At 41.2% G+C, this 24,236-nt stretch overlaps 1 protein-coding gene across 10 annotated transcripts; it reads left to right on the top strand.

The window, feature by feature from the left end:
* The first annotated feature begins 4,550 nt into the window (after window positions 1-4,550).
* Window positions 4,551-23,206, top strand: MACIR (macrophage immunometabolism regulator). 10 transcript variants are annotated; one of them, XM_045500254.1, is made up of 3 exons: window positions 4,557-4,889; window positions 12,817-12,906; window positions 20,690-23,206. In XM_045500254.1, the coding sequence occupies exon 3, from the start codon at window positions 20,713-20,715 to the stop codon at window positions 21,334-21,336; it is 624 nt and encodes a 207-aa protein (XP_045356210.1). In that variant the 5' UTR covers window positions 4,557-4,889; window positions 12,817-12,906; window positions 20,690-20,712; the 3' UTR covers window positions 21,337-23,206. The 10 variants fall into 10 exon arrangements, with proteins under 10 accessions (XP_045356285.1, XP_045356210.1, XP_045356224.1 ...); XM_045500268.1 differs by lacking the exon at window positions 4,557-4,889 and adding an exon at window positions 5,061-5,192; XM_045500276.1 differs by lacking the exon at window positions 4,557-4,889 and adding an exon at window positions 5,062-5,201.
* Window positions 23,207-24,236: the final 1,030 nt, after the last annotated feature.

A 24,236-nucleotide genomic window follows, 5' to 3' on the forward strand; every position in this document is an offset into this window, starting at 1 on the left:
TTGGGCATTTTCTGGTTTTCTTTGTGGTATTGATTTCTAGTTTGATTTCCTTGTAGTTGGAGGAAATGCTCTGTATGATTTGTTGTTTTAGATTTGTTCAGATTTGATTTATGAACCAGGATAGTCCTTCTTGGTGTATGTTCCATGGGCATTTGAAAAGACTGTACAAGTGCCCCTGCATGGCCCAGTCAGTTGAGCATCTGGCTCTTGATTTCGGCTCAGGTCATGATCTTGCTATTCATGAGATTGAGCCCCATATTGGGCTCTTGTGTTAACAGCCTGGAGCCTGCTTGGGGTTCTCTCTTTCTCTCTCTCTCTGTCCCTCCCCTGCTCATGCTCTCTATCTCAAAATAAATAAAATAAACATTAAAAAAAAAGTTGTACATTCTTCTGTTCTTGGGTGGAGTGTTCCATAGATGTCAGTTACAGCCTGTTGGGTGATGTTGTTATTGATCCTTGCTGATTTATTGTCTAGCTGTTCTATCAGTTCTTAATAGAGGGGTGTTGACGTCTTCAACTGTAAGTGTATGTTTGCCTATTTCTCTTTTCAGTTCACCAGCTTTTGTTTTACGTAATTTGCAGCTCTCCTATTTGGTGTATTGCACAGTAGTCTCTGGGTATATTGACCATTTAATCATCTTATAATGCCCCTTTCTATCAATTTTCTTTGATCTGAAGTCTACTTTATCTAATATTAATGATGCTACTCTTGTTTTCAACAATATTTGCATGATGTATCTTTTTTTTTTTTTCCATTCTTAAACTTTCAACCTGCTTATATCATATATTTGATAAAGGACCCTAAATATAAATGACTGATAATGTGTGAGGCTTAGTAGGACAGTCCTCGACTTTAGAAATATTCTTTGGCTCCAAGTGTGTGCTAGAACAGGAGAGGGCTAAAGGGAGGATTTCAAGTGTATAGGACAGGGCCATCCCATCTATGGACATGTTGTGCACTGCAGCCTGCTGCCGTAGGTGATAGTTCTGGGAAGGGACAATAGAAACCTCTGTGGATAATTGCATATAAACCAAAGGACTTCCTCCCACTGCCTGTCATCACCACCTACCCATGGCCTGGAATGGAACTCTTGGAACTCTGACCCTACCCAAGGGAGTGGGGAAAAAACTTGAAGAAAGACTGAAGCCTTGAAAGTGAAATAAAAAGGTGTGCTGATCTGGGACCTGTTTGCCCTTAGATGCACACCCCATGCCCTTCCCCTGTTTGCCTCCATGTTGCAGAAGGGCTAAGCCCTGAAGGGTGTTTTCCTGGTTCTCATGATGGCAGGAGTCTACATTTGGCTAAATGTCAGGCACTGGCAGGAGATCAGAGGGCAGGAGGAGAGGAGAACCTATGTACATTTCCCCCTTTTCCCTGCCATAAAGGACTACTCGGCAGTAGCTGTTTCTCCTCTGTGGCCATAGCTCCCAGGTTGGCCATAGCTCCCAGTTTGGCCATACTTTTGGGTCCCTGGGCTCCAGTAACCCTCTCTACTCCCCTTATTTCTCCAGCAAGGGTCTATGCTCACTTCACCAACCCCTGTTTAGCTTCTGAGTTCTTCCATTGCCTGTGTTATCCTTTCCTTGTGTTTAGTTGTCTGTTTGGAAAAACTTGAAGTGGTCTCTATTTTCCTAGTTAGTCCCTGATGCAAACAAAAGGGTTTAGAGGAAATGTGCAATGTGGTATTTTTTACACACTTGGCATTGTAGTTTCTCTTTTCTTTTCTTTTCTTTTTTTTTTTTTAATTTTTAAATATTTATTTATTTTTGAGAGAAAGAATGTGAGCAGGGGAGGGGCAGAGAGAGAGGGAGACACAGAATCTGAAGCAGGCTTCAGGCTCCAAGCTGTCAGCACAGAGCCCTACCTGGGGCTCAAACTAACAAACCATGAAGTCATGACCTGAGCCGAAGTCCAGCGCTTAACAGACTGAACTACCCAGGCGCCCCTGTAGTTTCTGTTTTATATCCACTATGTTATTATCAAATTTACCTATCCTGTCCTCGTAAGCTGGCTGTTTGCTATTTACTATTTACTTCATAAATACTATTTACATCAATGTATAATCCTTCCCAGACAACCGTCATTTTAAAGTGATTTTTCTGGGGAGGCTGGCTTGAGGCAAAGATTGCCTTTCAGATCACAAGGTCTATTCTACCTTTGTCCCTATTGTTTATAAGCACAGCATTTTTCTTTGTAGATTGAATAGATCATCTTCACAGAATATGGGAAAGCTCTGGCAAGAGCTTCCACATTCCCCACCTCCCTTGAGCTTCAGCCCCTACAAGCCACAACACATCTGAATTAAGGCAGTCCCAGTCAGAGTCTTTAGGTGGCACAGACATGTCATTGGGGGGCCACACATAAAGCTATTATCAGTCATTAACCGCCTCACGAATTGGTTTATTAGGTAGGTGTTCTATGTGACAATCCTAGACTGAAGTTTTGATTGGATGAGGAGTTAAGGCAAGGATGCAAGCACCACCCAAGGAGCAAGGCAATTTGGAGACAATGCTCTCCTAAGAGGGTTATCCTGGAGCCTAATAAACTCAAGGGCAAGGGCACCTGGGTGGCTCAGTCATTTGAGCATCTGACTCTTGATTTCAGTTCGGGTCATGATCTTGCAAGTCGTGGGATGGAGCCCTGCACTGGGCTCTGCACTGTCATGACAGCAAGGAGCCTGTTTGGGATTCTCTCTCTCTGCCCCTCCCCTGCATGCCCCTTGAGCACAGGTGCTCGCTCTCACTCTGTCTCTGTCTCTCTAAATGAATAAACTTAAACAAAAAAACTTAAGGACAAATCAGCACTTTGTTGCTTTTGGTCAAAAAAACATCGCTAAACGTTCAGAGCAAAGAGCAAGTACAGGGCATTCTTCTGAAAAGGTTTTAAGATTTCAGACAGGACAGAATGAAAGGAAGTTTCCTAATATAATACACACATTGTTTTGGAAGTGGTTTTATAAGAATGATCATCAGAACAATTCACTGCTGTGTCACACAGATTATAATCTGCAATAACTTTCAGTGTGTTCTCCTGAAGTACTGATGCAAAAAAAAAAAAAAAAAAAAATCCATTCGTTTATTTGATACTTAGTATGTTGTGTGCCAGGTTCTATATTTGAGAAGTTATGTACACATCTACGTTTGAATAAAATAATTTATGTTTTTTGGGGCACACGGGTAGCTTAGTCCGTTAAGCGACCGACTTCAGCTCAGGTCATGATATCGTGGCTCGTGGGTTCGAGCCCCACTTTGGGCTCTGTGCTGACAGCCCAGAGCCTGGAGCCTGCTTAGATACTGTGTCTCCCTCTCTCTCTGCTCCTCCCCCACTCACGCTCTCTCTTTCTGTCTCTCAAAAGTAAATAAACATTTAAAAAATTTTTTAAGGGGCGCCTGGGTGTCTCAGTCGGTTAAGCGACCGACTTCAGCTCAGGTCACGATCTCACAGTTCGTGAGTTCAAGCCCCGCGGCAGGCTCTGTGCTGACAGTCTGGAGCCTGTTTCAGATTCTGTGTCTCCCTCTCTCTCTGCCCCTCCCCTGCTCATGCTCTGTCTCTCTCTGTCTCAAAAATAAATAAAAACATTAAAAAAAATTAAACATTAAAAATTTTTTTAAGTAATTTGTGTTTTCTAAAATTGTTCTTTAGAGAATATTCTTCAAAGTCTTCTTCTCCCTCTAACTTCCCATACTTACTTTAGGACACAGAGAGGTAGTATAAAATGTCTTCTAGCGGAGAAGCCGATGGGCATCGCTCTTTTGAAACAGGGGTGTTCGGGTTTATTTGTTTTTATGTTATCAGAAGCATATACAGATTTGGGAACAAGTTTGAATCAAGATTTGTTTAAATTTGTATTAAGTTTATGCCTTTTGTGTTCACATAAAGTATTTTGTTAAAAAAAAAAAAAGAACAGTAAGAACTCTCTTGGATTGAGACTGGAACATAAATTAGCAACATCTATAAACAATTTCGTCTTTCCAGTGCCTGGGTTCAGACTCAGCTCAGGCACTAAGTACAAGTGTGACCTCGAGGAAGTTAAACTTTCCAAACCTTTAGGATGTGGATAATCGGTCACTCCCTCACAAATTTGTCGGGAGGTGTAAATTTGGAAATGCATGTGAAAAGTCTTGGCATATATTCTTATCACTGAGTTTGTGAACCTGTTTGGCGGAGGAGATGCATATGAATTGAGAAAAGAAAATCTTGATCAAAGAAAAGAATTTCTTACAAGAATGGAAAAGATCAAGCCTGAGGCTTCAAAAATAGCTAATCCAATCAGAATGTGAATTTGAATTCACCTCACTCCATTCCCTAGATATTTAGCAGTTTTCTAAGATTTGAAGGGTCAAATTTGTAATTTCATGGGCTTTCAGTCTGCTCAGGGCTGAGTCCTTTAAGCAGAGACTCACGAATGACAAACATCACCACACCACCTGAGGAAACGTACGTGCAGCCTCGGCCAGCGAGTCGGAGCTCCTCAGTTGGGCTGCAGGTTTGGACTGGGAGGAGGTGTTACGACTCCTCCTCCCCTTCCCAGTCCGCAACTCCCCCGCCCCCGCCAACTACTTCGGGCCTCTTAGCGCCTTTCTCCGGCCGGCCCGCCCTTCCTCCGGGTGTCAGAGCAGGGCGCAGGAGGCGGGCCCAGCGCAGACGGGCTGCGCCTCCGCAGCCGGAGGGAGGAGGGCGGGAAGGCGGGCGGCGGAGGAGGAGGAGGAGGCGGGGACTACGCCGGGCGGTAGCTGGCTCCGAGCGCGGTGGGAGAGGAGAGGGTACCCGGCTGGCTCGGCTGGCGGCCTCTGCCCGGATCTCGGCGCCGCAGCCCTGCGCCTCTCCCGCCCTTCTCTCCGGCTCTGCGGCCCAGGCGCGGCGGAGGTGGCAGAGCCCTGGGCCACCGGTAGGTTGCACGGGGACGGCGTTTCCGCCTGCAACCTTTTGTGCTGCAGAAAAGGTGGTGGTGATGGGTGGGTGGGTTGGGGGGGTGCTCCAGTCACCGAGCTCCGGTGCCAGCCCAGTCGCGGCACCGCCCCTTCCTCCCTGCCTCGTGCCGGGGCCGGGCGCGCGGTGCCCGCGGTGCCCGCGCGGTGCCGGGGAACCCCAGGCGGGCGGGTCGGCCTGGGGGTGAACGACGAGGCGACCCTAGGGGCCCCGAGCCTCGGCGGACTGGTCCCTGAGCGCCCGAGCTGGAGGCTGGGGTCTGGTGAACTGGGTGGGGCCCCTACGGGGTGCGGGGAGCCCGCGGCTGCTTGGCACAGGGGTGGGGCTGGAGACGCCGTGAGTGTGCAGCGCGTGTGAGTGTGCGGGGGCGTGCGCCCCCGTGTGCGCGCGGCGTGCGCTCGCCGGGGAGGTGCGGGGACTCGGCGATCCGGAGCGCCTCTCCCGCGGTGCGGCGGTGCGGAAGTCCAGGCGCGTTGGCGCGCACGCTGGTTCCTCCGCCGGCGTGCCCGCACCGCGGGGCAGACGGCCTCGGGGCCCCATTGAGAAGTAGCTCTTTCCCCGGCCTGCTGCGCCTCTGGCGGCGCGCCACGGCCGCGCGCCTGGTGCGACTGCCCTGGCCAGATAGCGCCCACGGGCGAGCCCTGAAGGTCTTATCTCGCCGGCCCTCCTCGCCCCCACTGCAATCCTGGGGGGTGAGGTCGCCCGAGAGCCCGTAGCCCGCGCCCGCTGCGCGTCTGCGGGTACAGCGGGGGCGAACAGGCCGGCAGTGCCGGGAGGGGCGCGCTTGTAGATTGGGGCCGGTTGCTGGCCAGAAGCGAAAGCGGCAGATTTGTTGTTGGGCATTGCCGCCCTCTCCCCACCTGTCGCGGGTGGACTTTTGTAGGGCGGGTGATAAGCGGGGGAAAGGGGTTTCCAGGCGGGCGGCAGTCAGACGCTGAGCAGGCGGCCCCATTGTGAAGCTGCCAAACTCTCTCTAGTGGTGGAATCTGCAAATCTGCCAGCAAGGAGATGGGAACATGAAGGGAATGACGGCCCCGTCCTTTTCCCCTTGCAAGTGTTCCACGTCCTTAGGGTTTTCCTGCTTCTCCACCCACTTCGGTTTGCATCCGGGTGGGTTACTGATGAGTGTCGAGCCAAGATGCTGTTTGGTCTGTGCATGGTGGTTGTACATAGGTAAAACTGGGGCTGGGAACTTTTTAATCATTTGAGGAAGAATGGAGGCAGTAGCATTTAATCGCATGCTTGCTACTCCTAGCCCAAAGAGCAATTCTTGCAAAACATTTCTGACGTTACTAGACTTCATTTTACATTGTTTTTCTCAGATGAGCCACTCTACAATTTAGAGTTGTTAGTTGCTTTGTATGTTTTTTTTAACCCTGTAGAAGTTACACTCTCAGGGAGATATAAATGATCTCTTCTCAGTTTGTTTTCCCAGTGATTTCAAAATAAAGTGTTGGTTATTATTGCAGAAGCTTTTGGTACTTTATTAATTAAAGGCCATGCTTTGTGCTTACAGTTATGTTTAATGAATGTTTCACAGATTTCAGTGTTTTTATCATGTAACTGTGTATGCATTATAAACTTAATAAAATGTCCAGGATGAAATACAAGGATTAATGAGCCCCTAGACCTCTTGATTTGATAAGAATGGTGTATAGAAAATGCTTCTGTCAGCATTTTAGTTAATTGCAAATGAGACTGTTTAATAGTGACTATTCCAAGATATAAGATACATAGGACCTTGCATAATGGTCAGTAAATTTGTTTACCTTCTCTGTGTAACTTTGTATGCTTTGGGAAGCTATTGTACACTCTTAAAAGTATGTAGTGTGGTAGAAGTGATAAAACTTTATATACAGTGTTTAAATTTTCTTTGCTGTTGCCAATTTATATCCTCTGGGGGAAGAATCACCTCTTTTCCTCCAGAGAGAACTCTTGATTTCATCACAGGCCTATCAGAAGAAGTTTCTGGTTTTAAGCTTTCATGTGGAAGGTTAGCCATTTCCACCGTGTGCACCTGTCCCATTTCGGTTATGTTTCCTAGGAGGCAAATTTCTTGTAAAGACTGCATGTAGACCTCCAGTTCCAGTTACCATCAGTCATATTTGTAGTGAAACTCCCATTTTTTTTTTCTAAAAGTAGAAGGTGACTTCACATAATGGTAAGACAACATTGGTAATCTAGCTTTAATTTCTACTAGCAGAAACAGAGGGGAAAATGAATGCTGCACTTTGAGGGGGTTGCTATTGAAAGAACTGATACTAGCAAGAGAAACACATTTTTGTCTACTGAACCAATTATGGGTTGTCTTACCACCCTGGTGAGATTAGTGATTTGTTTGTAAGGTCAAGGATGGTTTCAGAACAGTCACACTCAACAGCTCTTAAAATTTTTGATGTTAGTTTTTATGAGTTTCGAATGGAAAAGTAAGATTAAAGTAATCTTTAAGAGGATCACGTAGGGTAGGCACAGCTAAGCATTTTGTTTTCATTTGTGTGTGTTGTGCTTTAGCAGCTAACCTGTTTTATTTCTGCTCAGTGTTTTGTGACTTGAGAGATGTTTTGGTCTGTGTCTTTTTTGTTTTTAGAGTAATATTTGAGACTGGTGGTTGCAAAATATTTTCATTAATCTGAATGTGACTTTTAAAAATAGCTGTTTTTTTTTTTTTTTTTCCCCAGGTGCTTTTTTAAAATTACTGATCAGGGGGTGCCTGGGTGGCGCAGTCGGTTAAGCGTCCGACTTCAGCCAGGTCACGATCTCGCGGTCCGTGGGTTCGAGCCCCGCGTCGGGCTCTGGGCTGATGGCTCAGAGCCTGGAGCCTGTTTCCGATTCTGTGTCTCCCTCTCTCTCTGCCCCTCCCCCGTTCATGCTCTGTCTCTCTCTGTCTCAAAAATAAATAAACGTTGAAAAAAAAAATTTAAAATTACTGATCAGTCCTCAAAGAGCTACTCTGAGAAATACTCCCTGTTTCCTTTTTTTTTTTCTTTGTGTTTTTGAATCTAGAATTAGAACCCATAACCTCTACTCTACCAGTTTCCTTTGCCCAAAATTTATCTTTTCATAACATAATCTTTAATGATTAGTGGGATTTATTTACCAGAATTTTGCAAGGGCTATTTCCTGGCCTTCATATTTATAACCATATGGTTTGGAAGTGATAGATGTTAATTTTTTTTCTTACTGCTATTTTGTTAGTGGATCTGTGCTGAAGTCTGATACTTAGGGCTTTTTTGAGTGTAGAGATTTTGTGTGTGGGTTTGAACATTTCCATGTGGGAGCTTTCTGCATCTGGGGAAAAAAAAAAAAACCACTCCCTTCTCTGGGTTCCCAGGACCATTCAGGTTTCCTGTTCTGTGTATTAGATGTATATTATTTCCATGTCTGTCTGTCTTTCCTTCCCAACTTCACTTTTTCTATTTGCCCCAGTGCCTGTACAATGCTGGGATATAATAAAACTCCAGAAATACTGTTGAGTGACAGAATGAGTAAATGAATAATTGAATGGCTCAATGGATACACCCAAAGAAATACTCCTCAGATCTGTATGGGAAGCCACTGTGCAAGCAGAAGGGGCTTTCTTTCCCTTTTCCCCCCCTGTTTTAATTCATTGCCTTTTCATTGTTAAATATTACTTTTGAGTAGAATAACAATGTAATTGCCAAACTGGGACACTTTTGAGAGATAAAGGGCGTGCTATAAATAATTATGCCAGAGAACAGGCTCTGACAGAGACATGGCCACCCTACTTTTGAAGGACATTCTTCTTTATTTACCTGTTTTGCTATCTATCACCTTGCCTGTGAAATTTGACATACTTCCTAGTTAATGTTTGCAAACTTTAAAAAAAAATTTTTTTTTAATGTTTTTAGTTATTTTTGAGACAGAGGGAGACAGAGCATGCGCATGGGAGGGTCAGAAAGAGGGGAGACACAGAATCTGAATAGGCTCCAGGCTCTGAGCTGTCAGCACAGAGCCTGACACGGGGATCGAACTCATGGAGTGTGAGATCATGACCTGAGCTGAGGTTGGATGCTTAACTGACTGAGCCATCCAGGCGCCCCAGTTTTCAAACTTTTCTATCTGCAGAAGATTCATTTGCAGTCGTGTGTTGAGTGTCTTTTGCTTACTCACTCATGGCCTCCCTATCCAGAGGCCTGTGGGGAAGTCCTTGGCCATGCTCAGTTTTCCCTATTTACAGTGCTTACAAGATAATGTCACAGGGTTTTCTGTTTGTTTCAGCTGTTTATAGCTGGAAGCATTATGTACTCTAGCCTCTGGTCTGTTTACTTCAGTCTGTCTTTCTGCACAGCATTTAGTACATCTTGTAAGAATTTCACGTGAATTCTTTTCCTTCTTGCTGACTGTTTTTGAGAGGAGATGCATTGATACGTTGCCAAGCCTTCATGTTCAAAACATTGGCCAGAATCAGTTGCAAGTGTTAAGAGATTTATAGATTTTAAAAGTATTCTAAAAATGTTATTTCAATCTAAAACTTTATTCTAGATTTGAAAGCAGAGGAACCTTAAAGTGATTATCTCTGCCAGCCCTGGAGCTGAAGTGGAAATTTAGGAAATGGTTGGTAATTTCATAGTAAACAAAGTGTATTAACTCACCTTCCCTATTATGACAGTGTCCGTGGGCTTTGGAGTCAGACCGGTAGGCATTGAGATTCTTGCTTGGACTCTCAAATAGTATTATTTGATTGAATACTTTAAAATGGGGGTAGTATTTTCCTCAGGGAGTAGCTATAAATCGCTTATAGCTTTTGGCGTAAAGAAGGTGTTCAAAAATACTGATTTCTTTTTTATTAAAAATCCCAATCTGTTGGAAACTTTTATATTAGACTCCTAATTGTTTGTGGTAGATGAGGGTAAGCCCTTACTATAGTTTTTTGTTTTGTTGTTTGTTTTTGTAACTAGTTTCCTTTATAGGCAGTCTCTTTAAAGAAGTTATATTCTTATACTCGTGTCTGGTCTCATTCTTTTGATTCTTCCCCTTTTTCATCATCTTTATCCTCCTCCTCCTCTTAGTCCCTGTGCACAGATAGCAGGTGGTACCCGCCTGACAGAAAGCAAAGTCAGAAATGAGTAAAACTGAGACCGGGAAAGGAGCTGCCGTACCTTGGTGTTGCCCAGGTGGCTCCCTTGGACTCTGTGTTTGTATTCTATTTTTGGCTTGGCAGTGCCCTATTAGGGATAATCAGTTACTACACTTTGTTTACTATGAAATTACCACCATTTCCTAGACTTCCACATCAGCTCCGGGGCACGAGTGGGATAATTACTTTAAGGCTCCTCTGTTTTCCAATCCAGAATGAAGTTTTAGGTTGATTTTTCTTTTGCTGTTGAAAAAATGTTGGACAATACATTTCTTCAGTGCATTTAAAAGTTTGAAGGGAAGCATGTATCACCAAGTACATGGTGCAAATTATATGAAAGTTTGATTGAGATTTTACACTGTTTTTGAAAACGATTTTTGATTTAGACTTAAACCAGATCCAGACTTTTCCCATGTTCCTCCTGCTGGGTTTTCAATCTAAAATTGCTAAAAGTCTAAATGAAGTTTATCTCACTTTGTGATAGATGTAGTCCTGAAATATTCAGCGGAAATGTCGATCTGTATTTGATGCCCAACCACTGGTTGATACGTGTTTTTCCTGCCTTACGATTTATGATTTTAAAGTATCTTACCCGCTCCTGGAAGAAAGGGCCCGTGACTTAGAATGACTTCGTGGAAGACTGCACTATGTGCTGTGACATCCTAACACTTTGCAGTTGGAAATAACACTAGAACTAGTAGCTAAAACTACCTCCCTCTAATCATTTCACAAGTGAGGCAGTAGAGCTTTAAAATAAAGTGCCTCCCCACACATTGGAAATAGAATTCCATTTACAGAAATTAATTTACATTTTTCAGGAACATGGTTATTGTGTAAAAAGCTGTACATCCGGGCTTATGGCTGAACAGAGGCCACATGTATCTAAAGCAGCGTCAGTGGGCTTTGGAGTCAGACGAGATGGGGTTCGGGTTCAGACAGCGTCACCTGATGGAATACTTACACTGGGGAGGATACGTCCTCGTGGAGTAGAAGTGAAGATGCAGTGAAACAATGGTGTAGGGCTTTTGGCGTGCAGAAGGTGCTCAAAAATCTTAGTTTCTTCTTTAATTTCCCTTCCCCATTAAAAATCGATTTACTTGAATTAAGAAGTCAGGTTGCAGGGGCGCCTGGGCAGCTGAGTGGGTTAAGCCTCCGACTTCGGCTCAGGTCACGATCTCACAGTTCGTGGGTTCAAGTCCCCATTCGGGCTCTGTGCTGACAGCTCAGAGCCTGCAGCCTGCTTGGAATTCTGTGTCTCCCTCTCTCTCTCTGCCCCTCCCCTGTTCACGCTCTGTCTCTGTCTCAAAAATAAACATCTACAAAAGAAAAGAAGTCAAGTTGAGCTTTCTAACAGTAGTATTGGGGAAATTTGGAAGGGTGAGTGTATGAAATAAAGAAGGTATTGTCGGGCAACAGCTTCGTGGCATCACAGTTCACTTTATGTAAAAATCAGAGGCTTCATTGGTGGAGGAGAAGCTAGTGTTCATCATCGAGGTGTCTTGGCTCCCCAGTCTGAACCGGGTTTGTGCCACAGGCGGTGGCAGGGAGCGTGTCTGTTTCTTAAGTGGACCCACGTTCCGGAGGCTGATAAACGTGTGAGCTGCTCGGGATGACCTTTCTTGGTGCACGAACTCCTTCCAGTTCCTCAAGCTGCAGAGGCAAATCCCTTTAATTCGGGAATTATCCCTTTCCTTTGGCTAAAACTCTTCAGTACTGGCAAGGGGACAGTAATAAAGTGACAAAGTCCTTGCCTTTTCCCTTGCTGTTTGCAGTTGGGCATGTTTCATGGTAGCCACTGTGTCGGGCCCTGTGCACCTGTGGGGGTGAAGTGGCTCCACAAGGCTCGTTTGGGGCTCCCTCACCCCAAGTTAAACACAACAACAGAAATGCAGCAACCAAAGAAATCTTTACAGGTGGAAAGGACTTTGGGGAATTTTCTTGGCCTTAAGAAGTTAAGCCAATTAACTAGGAAGGTAGGAGATACAGATAGATTCTCTTACACATTACCTTCCCAGGTAGGGGGAAGACGCAAAGGAGATGCTAGAAACCTTAAGCACTGTGGTAACTCCAAAGAAGTGTTTTTCAAATTGTTGCTAGGAAGGAAGGAAGGGCATTGTTTTCCAAGACCTTTCCGTTTATTTGCTTCAGAGCAGCAGTCTTATGAAGGATTTTTAATTGTTGCTGTTTTGTGGCTAAAATGAGTAGACACCAAAAATTAATTGCATGACAATAACATCACACATCCATAAAGGACTTTGCAGAATATGTTCACCTGCCTCCTCTCATTAGATCCATACAACAACTGTATGAGGAGGAAGGGTGGTACTGTCCTCATATTAAATAATTGCTCTTGATGCAAGGTCAAGAGGCAGCGTTGTTAGCAAGGCCAGGACTAGGACCTGTTCTTTTGACCTCAGCCTCAGGGTTACTTTTTCCATAGGATACTCTGAATCTCTTGAACACAAAAATTGGTGGTGGAATCGACTTTGAACCCCCCAAGTTTTTGTGTCTCTGTCTTTAGTCCAGTTAGCTGCTCTTAGTCTCAAGGTAGAATTTCAGCAGCAGAATACAGAGGAACAAACATGATAAAGTGTTTGAAGTTAAAATTTAGCCGAACAAACTCAAATTGCTTTAATGAAATGAATTAATATTGTGTCCTCTCTAACCTGTACCTGGTGTTAGTACCTCCTGCTAGTTTCATCCTCTTTTGCAGTTAGAATTCTTATAATTGCTTTGTAAGTTGTGTTACTTGTTATATTAAAGGTTTATTTTTATATTCCATGTTTAGTATCTGGAGTAGAGCAGAAAAAATAGTATGCCTGTGTTCCCTTGGGACTCATTGGACATTGTACAGTGACATCTTCTGGGATTTAGTCTGGTGAGTTATATTTTGCTTTTTCTGTTTGTTGACCAGTTGTGTGAACATAGTATCGTAATGTAATTTAAGGACCACATAAACAATGAACATGAAATGTCAGTATATCATTGCAAATATGTACACTACAATTATGAATTTTTTCATGATGAGAACTGAAATTACTGTTGCAGAATGAGACTGTTACTATCTTGAAGTGTTTGCTTCATTGATTGAGTAGGGTTTTTTTTTTTATTCCCTATAAGATACAGGACATTTTATGGAATAAGATTTCCAAATAGAGTAGTTAAGAGGTAGTTGCTCTAATTTCAGGGAGATTTTAGTAAAACATGAATCCCTAGGGATTGGCACAATAATTTGCAAAAAGTTCTAGTTGTATATTATCCTACATAAAGAATGGCAAACAGGTGACTGAATGGAGCATCATTTTCACTTGGTCATGTAGCGGTTCACTGCAAGTATGACGTTCCTTTTATTACTCCATGAATTTAAACTCGTTCAAATTGTGCAGTGCTGTTGTCTTCTTTTAGTTCTTTTCCAGTGTGTCATCTGTGTATCTGTGCTAACACAGGTGTCCATGTGACTCCCATCTCTTTGAAGGTGAAAAACATTTAATAATGATCATTATAGCTTTTAGCATTTTAAAAAGTGTGTTAGTGTGAGTTCATGCTTTGGTATGTCCTGCTTGGGCAATGTTTTTGTAGGTCCTTCATTTGAATTAGAGTCATCATAATCCTTGGGGGGTGGGGGGAATCCTTGGGGAAAAAAAATCTAGTTTCCTAATGAGTGATTTCCAAATTAGCAGTCAGCAGCAGAATGACTCAAAAGAATGATGGGGGAAAACCAACACTTTGGTGTCAGTAGGTAGATATAGCTTATTAGATTTATGAAAATGCATTTTAAAACATTGAAAAAATGGAAACATTACTACATTTTCAGTTTTGAGAAAGAAAGCAAGAAGTACAAAATACTTTTAGAGGATACTGAGTAAGAAATACTGTGGCTGGGTTATTAACTCATCTGATTTAAATAAAGCACAAAACTACTTGCAGTGAGAAGAAGCTACAGGAATGTGTGTGTCTGTCTGTTTGTCTCTATCTTTCTCTCCAGATCCATGTCTGTAGACAAATGCATGTATACATAATTATAGATATATTTATAAATGATAGGACAGTCTAGCATAGCTGCAGAAGGTGAAATGAACCAACTCAAGAGGCAGTAAGTTACTTGTAATTGAAGGTGTTCAAACACACACGGTAACAGCCATTAATATTCCTTCTGATTCTGAGATTAGATAATGTGAAGAATTTTAAAAGTAGAACAGTCAAAAACTTGGAAATATGTGATAGACTTCTTTTATTTTTAAAGTCTGAATTATTGACATATAAATTATATATAGTAAAATTCACCCTTTTGTATAGTTTGATGAGTTTTGACAAATGTATCCAGTTGTAGAAAGACCACTACAGTCAATATGTAGAATATTTTAATCACCCCCCGTTGTAGCATTTTGTAGTCATTGATTTTTTTCCAGAATGTCCTATAAATAGGATCACACAGTATGTAGCATTTTCTGTCTGCAACTTTCACTTGTGTAATGCTAGTCTGCTCCTTTTTGTTGCTGAGTGGTATTCCACTGTATGGACAGACCATGGTTTCTTTTTCCATTTCCCTGTTGATGGACATTTGGATTGTTTCCTGTTTTTGGTGATTAAGAATGAAACTGTTAAAAACCTTCACATTCAGGTCTTTGTGTGAACATATATTTTCATTTTTCTTAGGTAAATGCCTACAAGTTGGGCAGGTGGGTTTTTTAATAAGTACTTATTTAACTGTACAAGTAATTGCCAGACTGTTGTCCAAAGAGCTGTATCTGACAGAGGCTGCTAAGAAACTAAAGTAACTGTACCAAAGTATGTGCAGATGAAGGGGCCTGTTTCTCATTCAGCACTGATTTATTTTTATTTTATATCTGGTTTTAACAAGGTGGGTTAGCAGATCATTATTAAGCCCACAATGGATTAGAAACAGTAAGTTAAGGTCTTAGGGATAGGTTGTTAGCAATTCAAAGCATACAAAAATGATATCCACTAATATGACAATAATCACTGATTGAAAGCAAACAAACAAACAGACAAACAAAAAAGGCAGTGAAATTCTCCTACTAGGTAAGTTCTCTGACAAGTTCCCGAACATGTCTGCATAGTAGAATCTCCTGGAGGTCTTTTGTAAATTTCAGACCCTAGGCTGTACCTCCATGAATTAAATCACAGATCTGGGGTAGAGCACAGACATCAGTATTTTTTGAAGCTCCTTGGGTGATGTTAGCATGTGTACAAGTTTGGGAACCATGTGCTGCAAGCCCAGCATGATGAAGTTGATGGAGACAGGAAACCAGGAAATGTCTGCCTGACTCTGGGCAGGCCCCTGCCTTCATGGCTTCAGAAGTTCAGCATCCATGCAATCCAAGATCATTCTGGCATTAAAACTAGGTGGTTCTGGATATTACTAGATTGACAGTACTCATGCTTAGGAGACTCCCCATTTTCCAAGAGCCGGCTTTATTCCAAATGGTTCATTTCTTGAAAAGGATTTGGTTCACATGGTGACATTTTTGTTCTGTATATTTAGACAGTTATATCTGTTTTCTTTTAAATGGGATTGCTGTGTGTTACTAAAAGCGGTTCAAACATATGGAACAATTTTTTGATTACTGGTGGTGACTTTTTTTTGATAGGCCTGATTAAAAAAAAAAATTCCCAGAATGCAGTATTTCTCAAAAAGAATTCTTTGTGTGGCAATTGTGAAACTTCTCAGCTATTTTCAGAGCTGGTCTAAGGAGCTAAGGTGTTTAGGTTATATTTTTCTAAGGCCCCTTGTGCCACATGCTTAGGAAGTTAGATTTTCTGGGGAGTGTTCAAAGCTGAACAGATTCTAGACAGGTCACAGTCTTTTGACCGTGCTCATCTTGCTGTACTGGGTTCCCCACATGTGTGTTGTGGTTTGTACCTGTTGGCATTAGTTGCAACCAAAATTCATAATTGCAGGCTGTACCTAGTGTTTTTAAAATATGCACTGTATGCGCTGTGTACATTTTTCTATTAAAACATGTTACCTTGTCTAGTGTTGTCTAATTTTGAATCCTCATCTATTTCAAAGAAATAAATGGCATCCGTGAACACTGTCAGGTCTTGCACGTTTTATAAGTATATGTTAGTCCCCTTGTGACAGATTAGATTGTGAGGCAATTTGATATGGAATTAAAATTTTTTTAATTACATAAAATTTTTAAAAAATATATGAATTATGTTTGTTCTTGGAACGTACTTAAGAAACTCACTTTTAAAAGTACTCTTCAGCTACAAGTTGACTTTTCTATTCTCATTGTACTGTGTTGTTCTAGACTCTTCTATCAACAGAAATTTTGCTGCTTTTGTTATTATTAACAATACTTTCCCTGTTTTCTGTTTCCAGTTTTTATTTTTGCTTTAAACTATATATGAAAGGCATTAATGGAATCAATAAGGATATTGTTGGTCTCTGATTTCTAGTGTTCAGCAGTGCAGAAGTTAGCATTGTGCCTGATTTCCCGCCTCATGTTTATTCTTATTGATGCAGTGGGAGAGGGTGCCTGTTGCACATACCCGCAGTGTTTACAAGAGTTCTTGTAATCTTTTACCTTGGCAGTATGCGTTTATGATGCACAGTTTATTTTAGGATATGAAACAAAATGCTTAGTCATGAGCAGTTCATGAAGAATAACAAACCTATAAGCAAATTTTTCATGGGAAAATATGAAACATGTTCTGCCAAACAAAGGCCATCTCCAATTGTAGTCATGGTAGCCATGTTTCCTGATGAGTGGTTTTAGTGAGAAATTTTGCAATGTGAAATATTGGACATCCATCTTTAGTGTCACTGGTGTATTATTATTATTATTATTATTATTATTATTATTATTTTCTGTAGGATTGCAGAATTAGAAAGTACCTAGACTTCTTCAGAACATACTAGATGTGATCTATACTACTTCTACCCACTTAAGAGATAGCTTGTGGAAGCTGATTTGCTAACTGCTCCCAGGATCTTGCTCCAGTGTGCAAATGCAGTCAGGAAATTCTAAGGAATTTAATAGCATAAAAACTTTGCTTTCAGTCACATTGAAGAATGGAAGGCATGCTGCTTAGTCAGCATTCCACCTAGCTAAAAACAAAATATTTGCCAACCAGCATTCTCTTTTCTGAAACCCCGCCGCCACCTAGCTTCCTTAGTGCTGCATAGTAGATACTCTTTAGAAAGGCAATATATTAATTAAAAAGGATCCTTTAAAAACAACAACAACAACAACAACAACAAAAAACTAAGTGGTCTGCAAGAGTTCAGGTTGTTGCAGCATTGACATTCATTCCTACGTGAATATTAAGGTCTGAAGATGTTCTCATGAATTTGGCAGCACACTGCAGAAACCAGTGAAGCCACCTAAAAGAGCTGTTAGTTTTGAGACTCTCTTACTGTTTGGAGCAGAAATACTGATGCTTTTGTAGCAAAAATGTGCACAGTTCTCCAGAATTTACAGTTGTGCATCAAGAGAGATTGAGTAGGTTGCAGCTTTATGTGTATTTCAAACAGCGTTTTTAGGTTCCAGCACAGTGAGACTATAATTCAGAAATCTGACGTAGAGTATTGACCTTAGTTACTAGGCTAAATATTTGTTAGAGTGTATTAGAAATGCTTATTTCTTTGACTTTCTCGTTCGTTGGTGTTTTCTAACAAGGGAGTGGGGTTGTTTACCTTAGCAAAATAACGGTAGATTTCTTACACCAGGGCTGCTTGGCTGAAATTTCCAGAGCTCTTTAACCACATCTGTTCCTTTTGTTTGATAATCTGGGTGAAATCATTGTCTATCAGGTAGATGCCTGCAGATCCTGTTAGGCAGTTTTGCCCAGGCCAGGTGATATTTTTGTGTGATGTTATGGCTGCTGGAAACTTAAGCAGCGGTGGTTATGTACCTCATGTTTCATGTTCAATCAGATTTTGACCTTTATACATCACTTTACTCACTGTCTTAAGTTTTCTCATTTTCTAGGTGCTTATTTTCTAGATAATAGATAATTTCTGCCTTTTACTCTCAGACCTTTGTATCCTGCCACCCTTTATCCTCATCCTCTAGAGAGCCTCACAGTTCTTGATGGTCTGCCTTGATGCAGCAGAATTGGCTTAGTATAGGAACACACTTCCAAGTGATTCTGTTGATCACGGAAGCCTGTGCCTGCTCTTCTTTGTGGTGATTTTGTGTGTTGCCTTGTTTAGCAATTTTTATCCTTCAGAGGCAAAAAAGACTTTCAGCTTAGCTCCGTTTGAATTAGTACCCAAATCAGAATGGGTGGAGTGTGAATTCATGGATTTGGGGAAGTTTATAATGTACCAAATGAGAATGCAGGAACGTGGCTGGTGGAGGTCTGTGGACTGTCATGGGGTACCAGATTTGGAAGAGACCTAAACCATTGTGTCACTTAATGTGGACTAACTGCTGGAGTGTCATCACCTGGGTCATTCTTGAGTGAGGTACCCATCTGGGTGTGTGTTCTCTTTCCTCTGTAGCCTGGGTTATTTTAGCCTCACTGACCCTCCTCGTCTTTCAGAATGGAGTATCAGAGAAACACTTCTTGCCTATAGCTGCCTGTCAGGTTAGGTAGGTTGGAGGCCTTGAATCTGTCTTCTTGTGCTTCTTCTGGGCTGTAGAATTAGCGACAAAGAAAGTATTAAATTAGTTTGGCATTTGGCTTAGGGTCAACATTTGTTTATTCAGCATAAGGTTTGACGAGGCTTGGGTTCTCTAAAGTTGATTAGATAAGAAATCTTCAGGTTTTTGTATGCATGTCAAAGTAGCTGATGGTCGCCTACTATTCCTGTCCTGTTAACAGAGCTGTAAATTACGGTCAAATATAAATTTATTTTTACATTAATAATATAGAATAAAGTCAATCGCTTTAAATCCGGAGGGTCTGAAGGGCTACAGTATCTTGATTAAATTAAATTTGGGAATGCATAGTCTAAGATTTAGAACAGGAAGTAAGTAGAGTTCTGTGGATCCCTTTGGCGTTTGCTGTATCTCAGGAATCCTTATTAGTGTTAGTTTTCAGTTGTGCTATAGATGTGGGCTGTAGTGAGGACAGGATAGTATCTGGGAACTTCTTCATAGTCTTGGTTTCTTTTCTTTTTTTTTTTTTTTTTTAAATTTTTTTTTTTCAATGTTTATTTATTTTTGGGACAGAGAGAGATAGAGCATGAACGGGGGAGGGTCAGAGAGAGAGGGAGACACAGAATCGGAAACAGGCTCCAGGCTCTGAGCCATCAGCCCAGAGCCCGACGCGGGGCTCGAACTCAGGGACTGCGAGATCATGACGAGGCTGAAGTCGGACGCTTAACCGACTGCGCCACCCAGGCGCCCCAGTCTTGGTTTATTTTCTAATGAAGGAAAGTATAGCGTGTAAATGAGGGAATAAGGTTCTTTTTTTTTTTTTTTTTTTCTTCTTCTAAATTAAGCTTTAGAATTGCTTGGATTTTAAATGAATACCCAAACTTTGGGAAGAGCTTCAATTAGGGAAAGGTTGTTTTACGAGATTTTATAAAAATTATGTAATAAATTTATTTTTCAATAAATTTTTCATCTTAAAGTTGACATCTTAATAGTTGACTCTTAGACATCGTTTTGATTAGCCATCTGAGATTCTTAAAACTGTGTTTTCTACTTCTGATTGATGATCAAGTAGAAATAAAGTTTCTCTGAAATGACACGGCCACTCGCTTTTCCTTAGTATTTTATTTTCCAAAGTTTGATTTATCTGTGGCTTTCTAGAAACGTGGCCATTATTTGTGGTACTTGGTGTCAGTAGGGTTTTCCAAACTATGTAATGTGATAATCGTGGTGAATAATACCAGCATTCATTGAGAATTGTTCTGCCATTTTTTATAGTATTCAAAAGTACAGTGTTTTAGGTATTGCAAAATAAAATAACTCTCAGAGCAATAGCTGATTAAACAATCAAAGTACATCTGATATTTTATATAAATTCACTGTTAAAAATGACCTGATGTATTGGATTGGGGTTTATTTTTAAACTACAAAATGGTTTGCTCTAAACAATTCATTGGGTGTATGGGAGGAACAACATTTACAACGTTTGGGGAACTTTCCCTGAAGGCTCCCCATACCTTAAAAAGAAAAATTGGGTCTGATTGGAACCTTTGCAGAAAGGTTTTTATCTTTCATGAAAGTCCCTTAAACACAATTGAAAAACAAAATTGTGGGCGTGAGGAGCTGAGTGCTTGTTTTAAATTAAATGATGGAAAACGTAAAGATTTAAATTTTCAGGTTGGGAACGTTTAGTGGATTCTTGGTAAATAAACTGTGTATTTTTATTTGCTTGATGTTGAGATCTGTATTTGATTTGCTTAATAGCACATCGAAGAATAAACTTTGTGTGATTTGTGTGGAGTGCCTCATTTAGAGAAGTATTGTTTTCTGTTTGCTTCTTGTCTGAACCTTTTAGTAGTACTCCAAACTTTAATTTAACCTGCCTTTGAGTTCTTGAAGGCAGAGAAGTAGTAGTCATTTTATGCCTGCTCTGGAATGCTTTATAGACACAGATAAAAATCTGGCGGTTGTTCACTGGCTGTTCTTCAGGCCAGTGTTATTTCATGCTCCCTGAGCCTTCTAAAATGATCAGCGTGGCCCAGGATTCTGTGTCTTATACCTTTACAATCTGAGTCTGTTTGCTTTCAGGGGTGTGCAGACTGGTGCCTAAGATGGAAGTAGATGTTAATGGAGAGTCCAGAAGTACCCTGGCCACCCTGCCCTTGCCTGTGGCGGAGGCGAGCTCCCCAGGAAAGGCAGAAGCAGAGAAGCCGCGCTGTTCCAGCACGCCGTGCTCGCCGATGCGCCGGACTGTGTCGGGCTACCAGATCCTGCACATGGACTCTAACTATCTGGTGGGCTTCACAACTGGTGAGGAACTCCTGAAGTTAGCCCAGAAGTGCACAGGAGGTGAAGAGAGTAAGGGAGAAGCTGTGCCTTCCATGCGCTCCAAGCAGCTGGATGCAGGACTTGCACGTTCCTCTCGTTTGTATAAAACCAGAAGTAGGTACTACCAGCCATACGAGATTCCGGCGGTCAATGGCAGGAGGCGAAGGCGGATGCCCAGCTCGGGAGACAAGTGCACTAAATCTTTACCTTATGAACCTTACAAGGCCCTCCATGGGCCCCTGCCTCTTTGTCTTCTTAAAGGTAAGAGGGCTCACTCCAAATCTCTGGACTACCTCAATCTAGATAAAATGAACATCAAGGAGCCAGCCGACACCGAAGTGCTCCAGTACCAGCTTCAACACCTAACCCTCAGAGGGGACCGTGTGTTTGCTAGGAATAACACATGAATGACTTACAGAGAGTGCAGACCAGTCTAGGCCAGCCTGCGCTTGGCGGGAAAAGACCAGTCTAGGCCAGCCTGCGCTTGGCGGGAAACCCACTGTTGTACTCTGTACAGGACTCTTCATGTTACAGATGGTTATATCAGCTCAGCGTTCCTGGAACAGAAAAATTGTTTGGATCAGATTTCAAATGCAGGGATGAAATCACAGGTACTTTGGGGGAAATCATTCTAGAGCACGCAACTGCAAAGAACACAGAATGTTGGCCGTTAGTCTGTATAGCTTTTTAGCTAGGAAAAAAGGCTTCGGGTACAGTAATACCATCTTTATGATTCTGACACTCAAATTGGGAATGTTATATGCTTGGTTGTTGCTGACTTGGTATGATTCATTAGAAATTGATATCCTTAAGTACTCAAGTACTTCTTTAATCTCTGTATTTTACTATAAAATGTATGTAATGATTTGTTTTACGAAATTTAGAACTTGAACATTGCTGAATTGGACCACTTTTTATTTTTAAATATTGAGTTTAAAGATTTTATAACTGGTTTTGCACTGAAAAAATTAACATTTCAGATTGACAAGAGAATAATCTTTCTTCACTTGCCTCAATAATACTATTGAGCAATGAATTTTTTTATTTCCGCATGGAAAGTTATTGATCTCTATGGCTGTAAAATATTTCTTTATAGCATTATTAAAGTGTGTCTTAATACAATTAAATTTGGGATACAAAGTATTTATTTTACAATGGGTGGGGGGAAGCTTTTCCAGAAAGTTTCCAATATGAAGTTTTCCTAAGTTAAAAAAGTTTCCTTAGTGCTTACTTTCTAAGTTAAAATTCATCTGGAACTTTAAAATGGAAAGGATTCTTTTAATTGTGGATGATAGGCATAATACTGTTTGCATCTGAATGTTCTGTAAGTGAATGAAACTTTAATAGAAGGACTCATGATTTCTACTATCGAATGCTTAAACTAAGTATGAAGTGATACCATTCAGCATGGCATCGGGTCATTCCAGTTTTAGTTCTGTGCAGCTCAAAGCGCTCATTGAAATTTCAGTTTCTAGGATTAGTGTGGGAGCCTAAAGGGCTTCTACAGTTTTAATGGGTTAATCCTGGATTACTTAACAATTTATGTCAATTGCACTGGTTTAATTTGTTGCTAAAGAAATAATGCCCTGGCTTTAGTAACAAATACCGCTCAACTATTCTTGAATATATTTTGAGGAAAATGTATGTAACTTAACCTTTTGTAAAAGTTTCTATTTTTTTTTTTTCTTTTTTGACTCTTGAAGGTGCAATTTATTACCGAATTGGCATTCCTGGCAGCATAGAACTGCTTATTTGAAATTTTATTTTGGAGACTGTTTCTTAGGTGTTAGCCATCTTGCTTATAAAATAAGAACACCTTTTATTAATGAGTGGGTCATTCCTGGTGCAGATAATGACTTTTATTTAGCCAGAATGAATGGCTAACTCTATGTAGAGCAGAGTAAGTATTAGAAAACCCTAGGAACGCTTTAAATCAACATTTATTATACTTTCACTGAGGCAAATCATGTGAAAGAGCCTTGGGGAAGTTGACCCATATCTTAAGACTGTGTTGGTCAGATTTCTTGGTGGGCTGGAAATTTTCAGCTGTTGTATATTTTAAAGTAAATTGCACCTTTGTAACATATTGTATTGACGAATGATCACTAAGATTAACTATATCTATACAGTCATTAGTTTGACAAGAAATAGAATCCTGTCAGATGCCAAAGAGTTGGGATTTTTACGTTTAATGATTAAACACCGTTATTTATTGATGATTTACCCTGTGGAACTGTATTATTTCTAACTATGAAATAAAAGGGTGATGTAAACACACATTGTTGTGTGGTGCTTTAAACAAGGTCCATCATCAGCAGGCTAGTTACTGTTCAAGAATTCCACCTAAGGACTTGTTTTTAGGCCCCATTTTTGTAAAAAAAAAAAATTACTTTTGTAGCTCATTTGTATTTCAGGGTAAAGGATATATTCATGGCAATGGTATGCATTCAGTCCATGAGGAAACACAACTGGGTGCCTGTGACATCTGTCCCTGCTCGTGCACCTAAGTAATTTCTTGAGCTAAATAGAAATATGTAGCTCTTTCGTTTTGGTTTTAAAGACAAGTGAACCTCTGTGGCAAAAATGAAGGGGTAGGAAGTTTGAGATATGACATATTTGCAATGATCTGGTTAGTAAAGAGAAATAATTTTCAGTTTGGTTGTAAGTTTTGAAAGTCTAAGTCTGTAGTTTACAGAGTGTGTTTGGAGAGCTCCTTTCGGTCTTGTTTTTTGTGCTCTCCATGATCTTGTGCTCCTAATGTAGGTAGTATCCCATCAAGAAAAAAGGGTAGGCTGGATCACTTTCAGCTGCAGGAAAAAAAAAAAAAATCCCATTTTCTATAGACTTTTCACATGGTTTCTAATTTTGAACTCTTTATTCCCCCCCCCCCCATTTTTATTGAATTTAGTATTTTATACTAAACAGCGCTCCATTGGCCATAACACAACCTGCCTTTAAACAAATTGCCATCCTATATGGCTTTATTATTTTTTTTTTTCCTTTTTGGAAAAATACCATGTTTTAGAGACTCAGCTGATGTAGCAGTGGAATTTCACTCTTTGCTCAAATCTGAGGTGAGCTGCTTTTGCGCCTCTGACTTCTACCTGGCTGTGTTTGCACCTCTGTTTCCAGGGCTCCTGTAGTCAGCAGTCAAGGAGGGAAAGACTTTTGGGGGTGGATTAAAATGTAAACTGGTTCAGAACCCCCAGATCTTCCAGACTCCGGCTCAGCTAGGCTACTGTTCCAGGCTATTGCTCCTTATGTAATGTCTGTGTGTGTGTCTTTTTCCTTCCCTAACATAATTATT

Source organism: Leopardus geoffroyi, chromosome A1 (assembly GCF_018350155.1).
Source record: "Leopardus geoffroyi isolate Oge1 chromosome A1, O.geoffroyi_Oge1_pat1.0, whole genome shotgun sequence".
Classification (NCBI taxonomy): Eukaryota; Metazoa; Chordata; class Mammalia; order Carnivora; family Felidae; genus Leopardus; species Leopardus geoffroyi.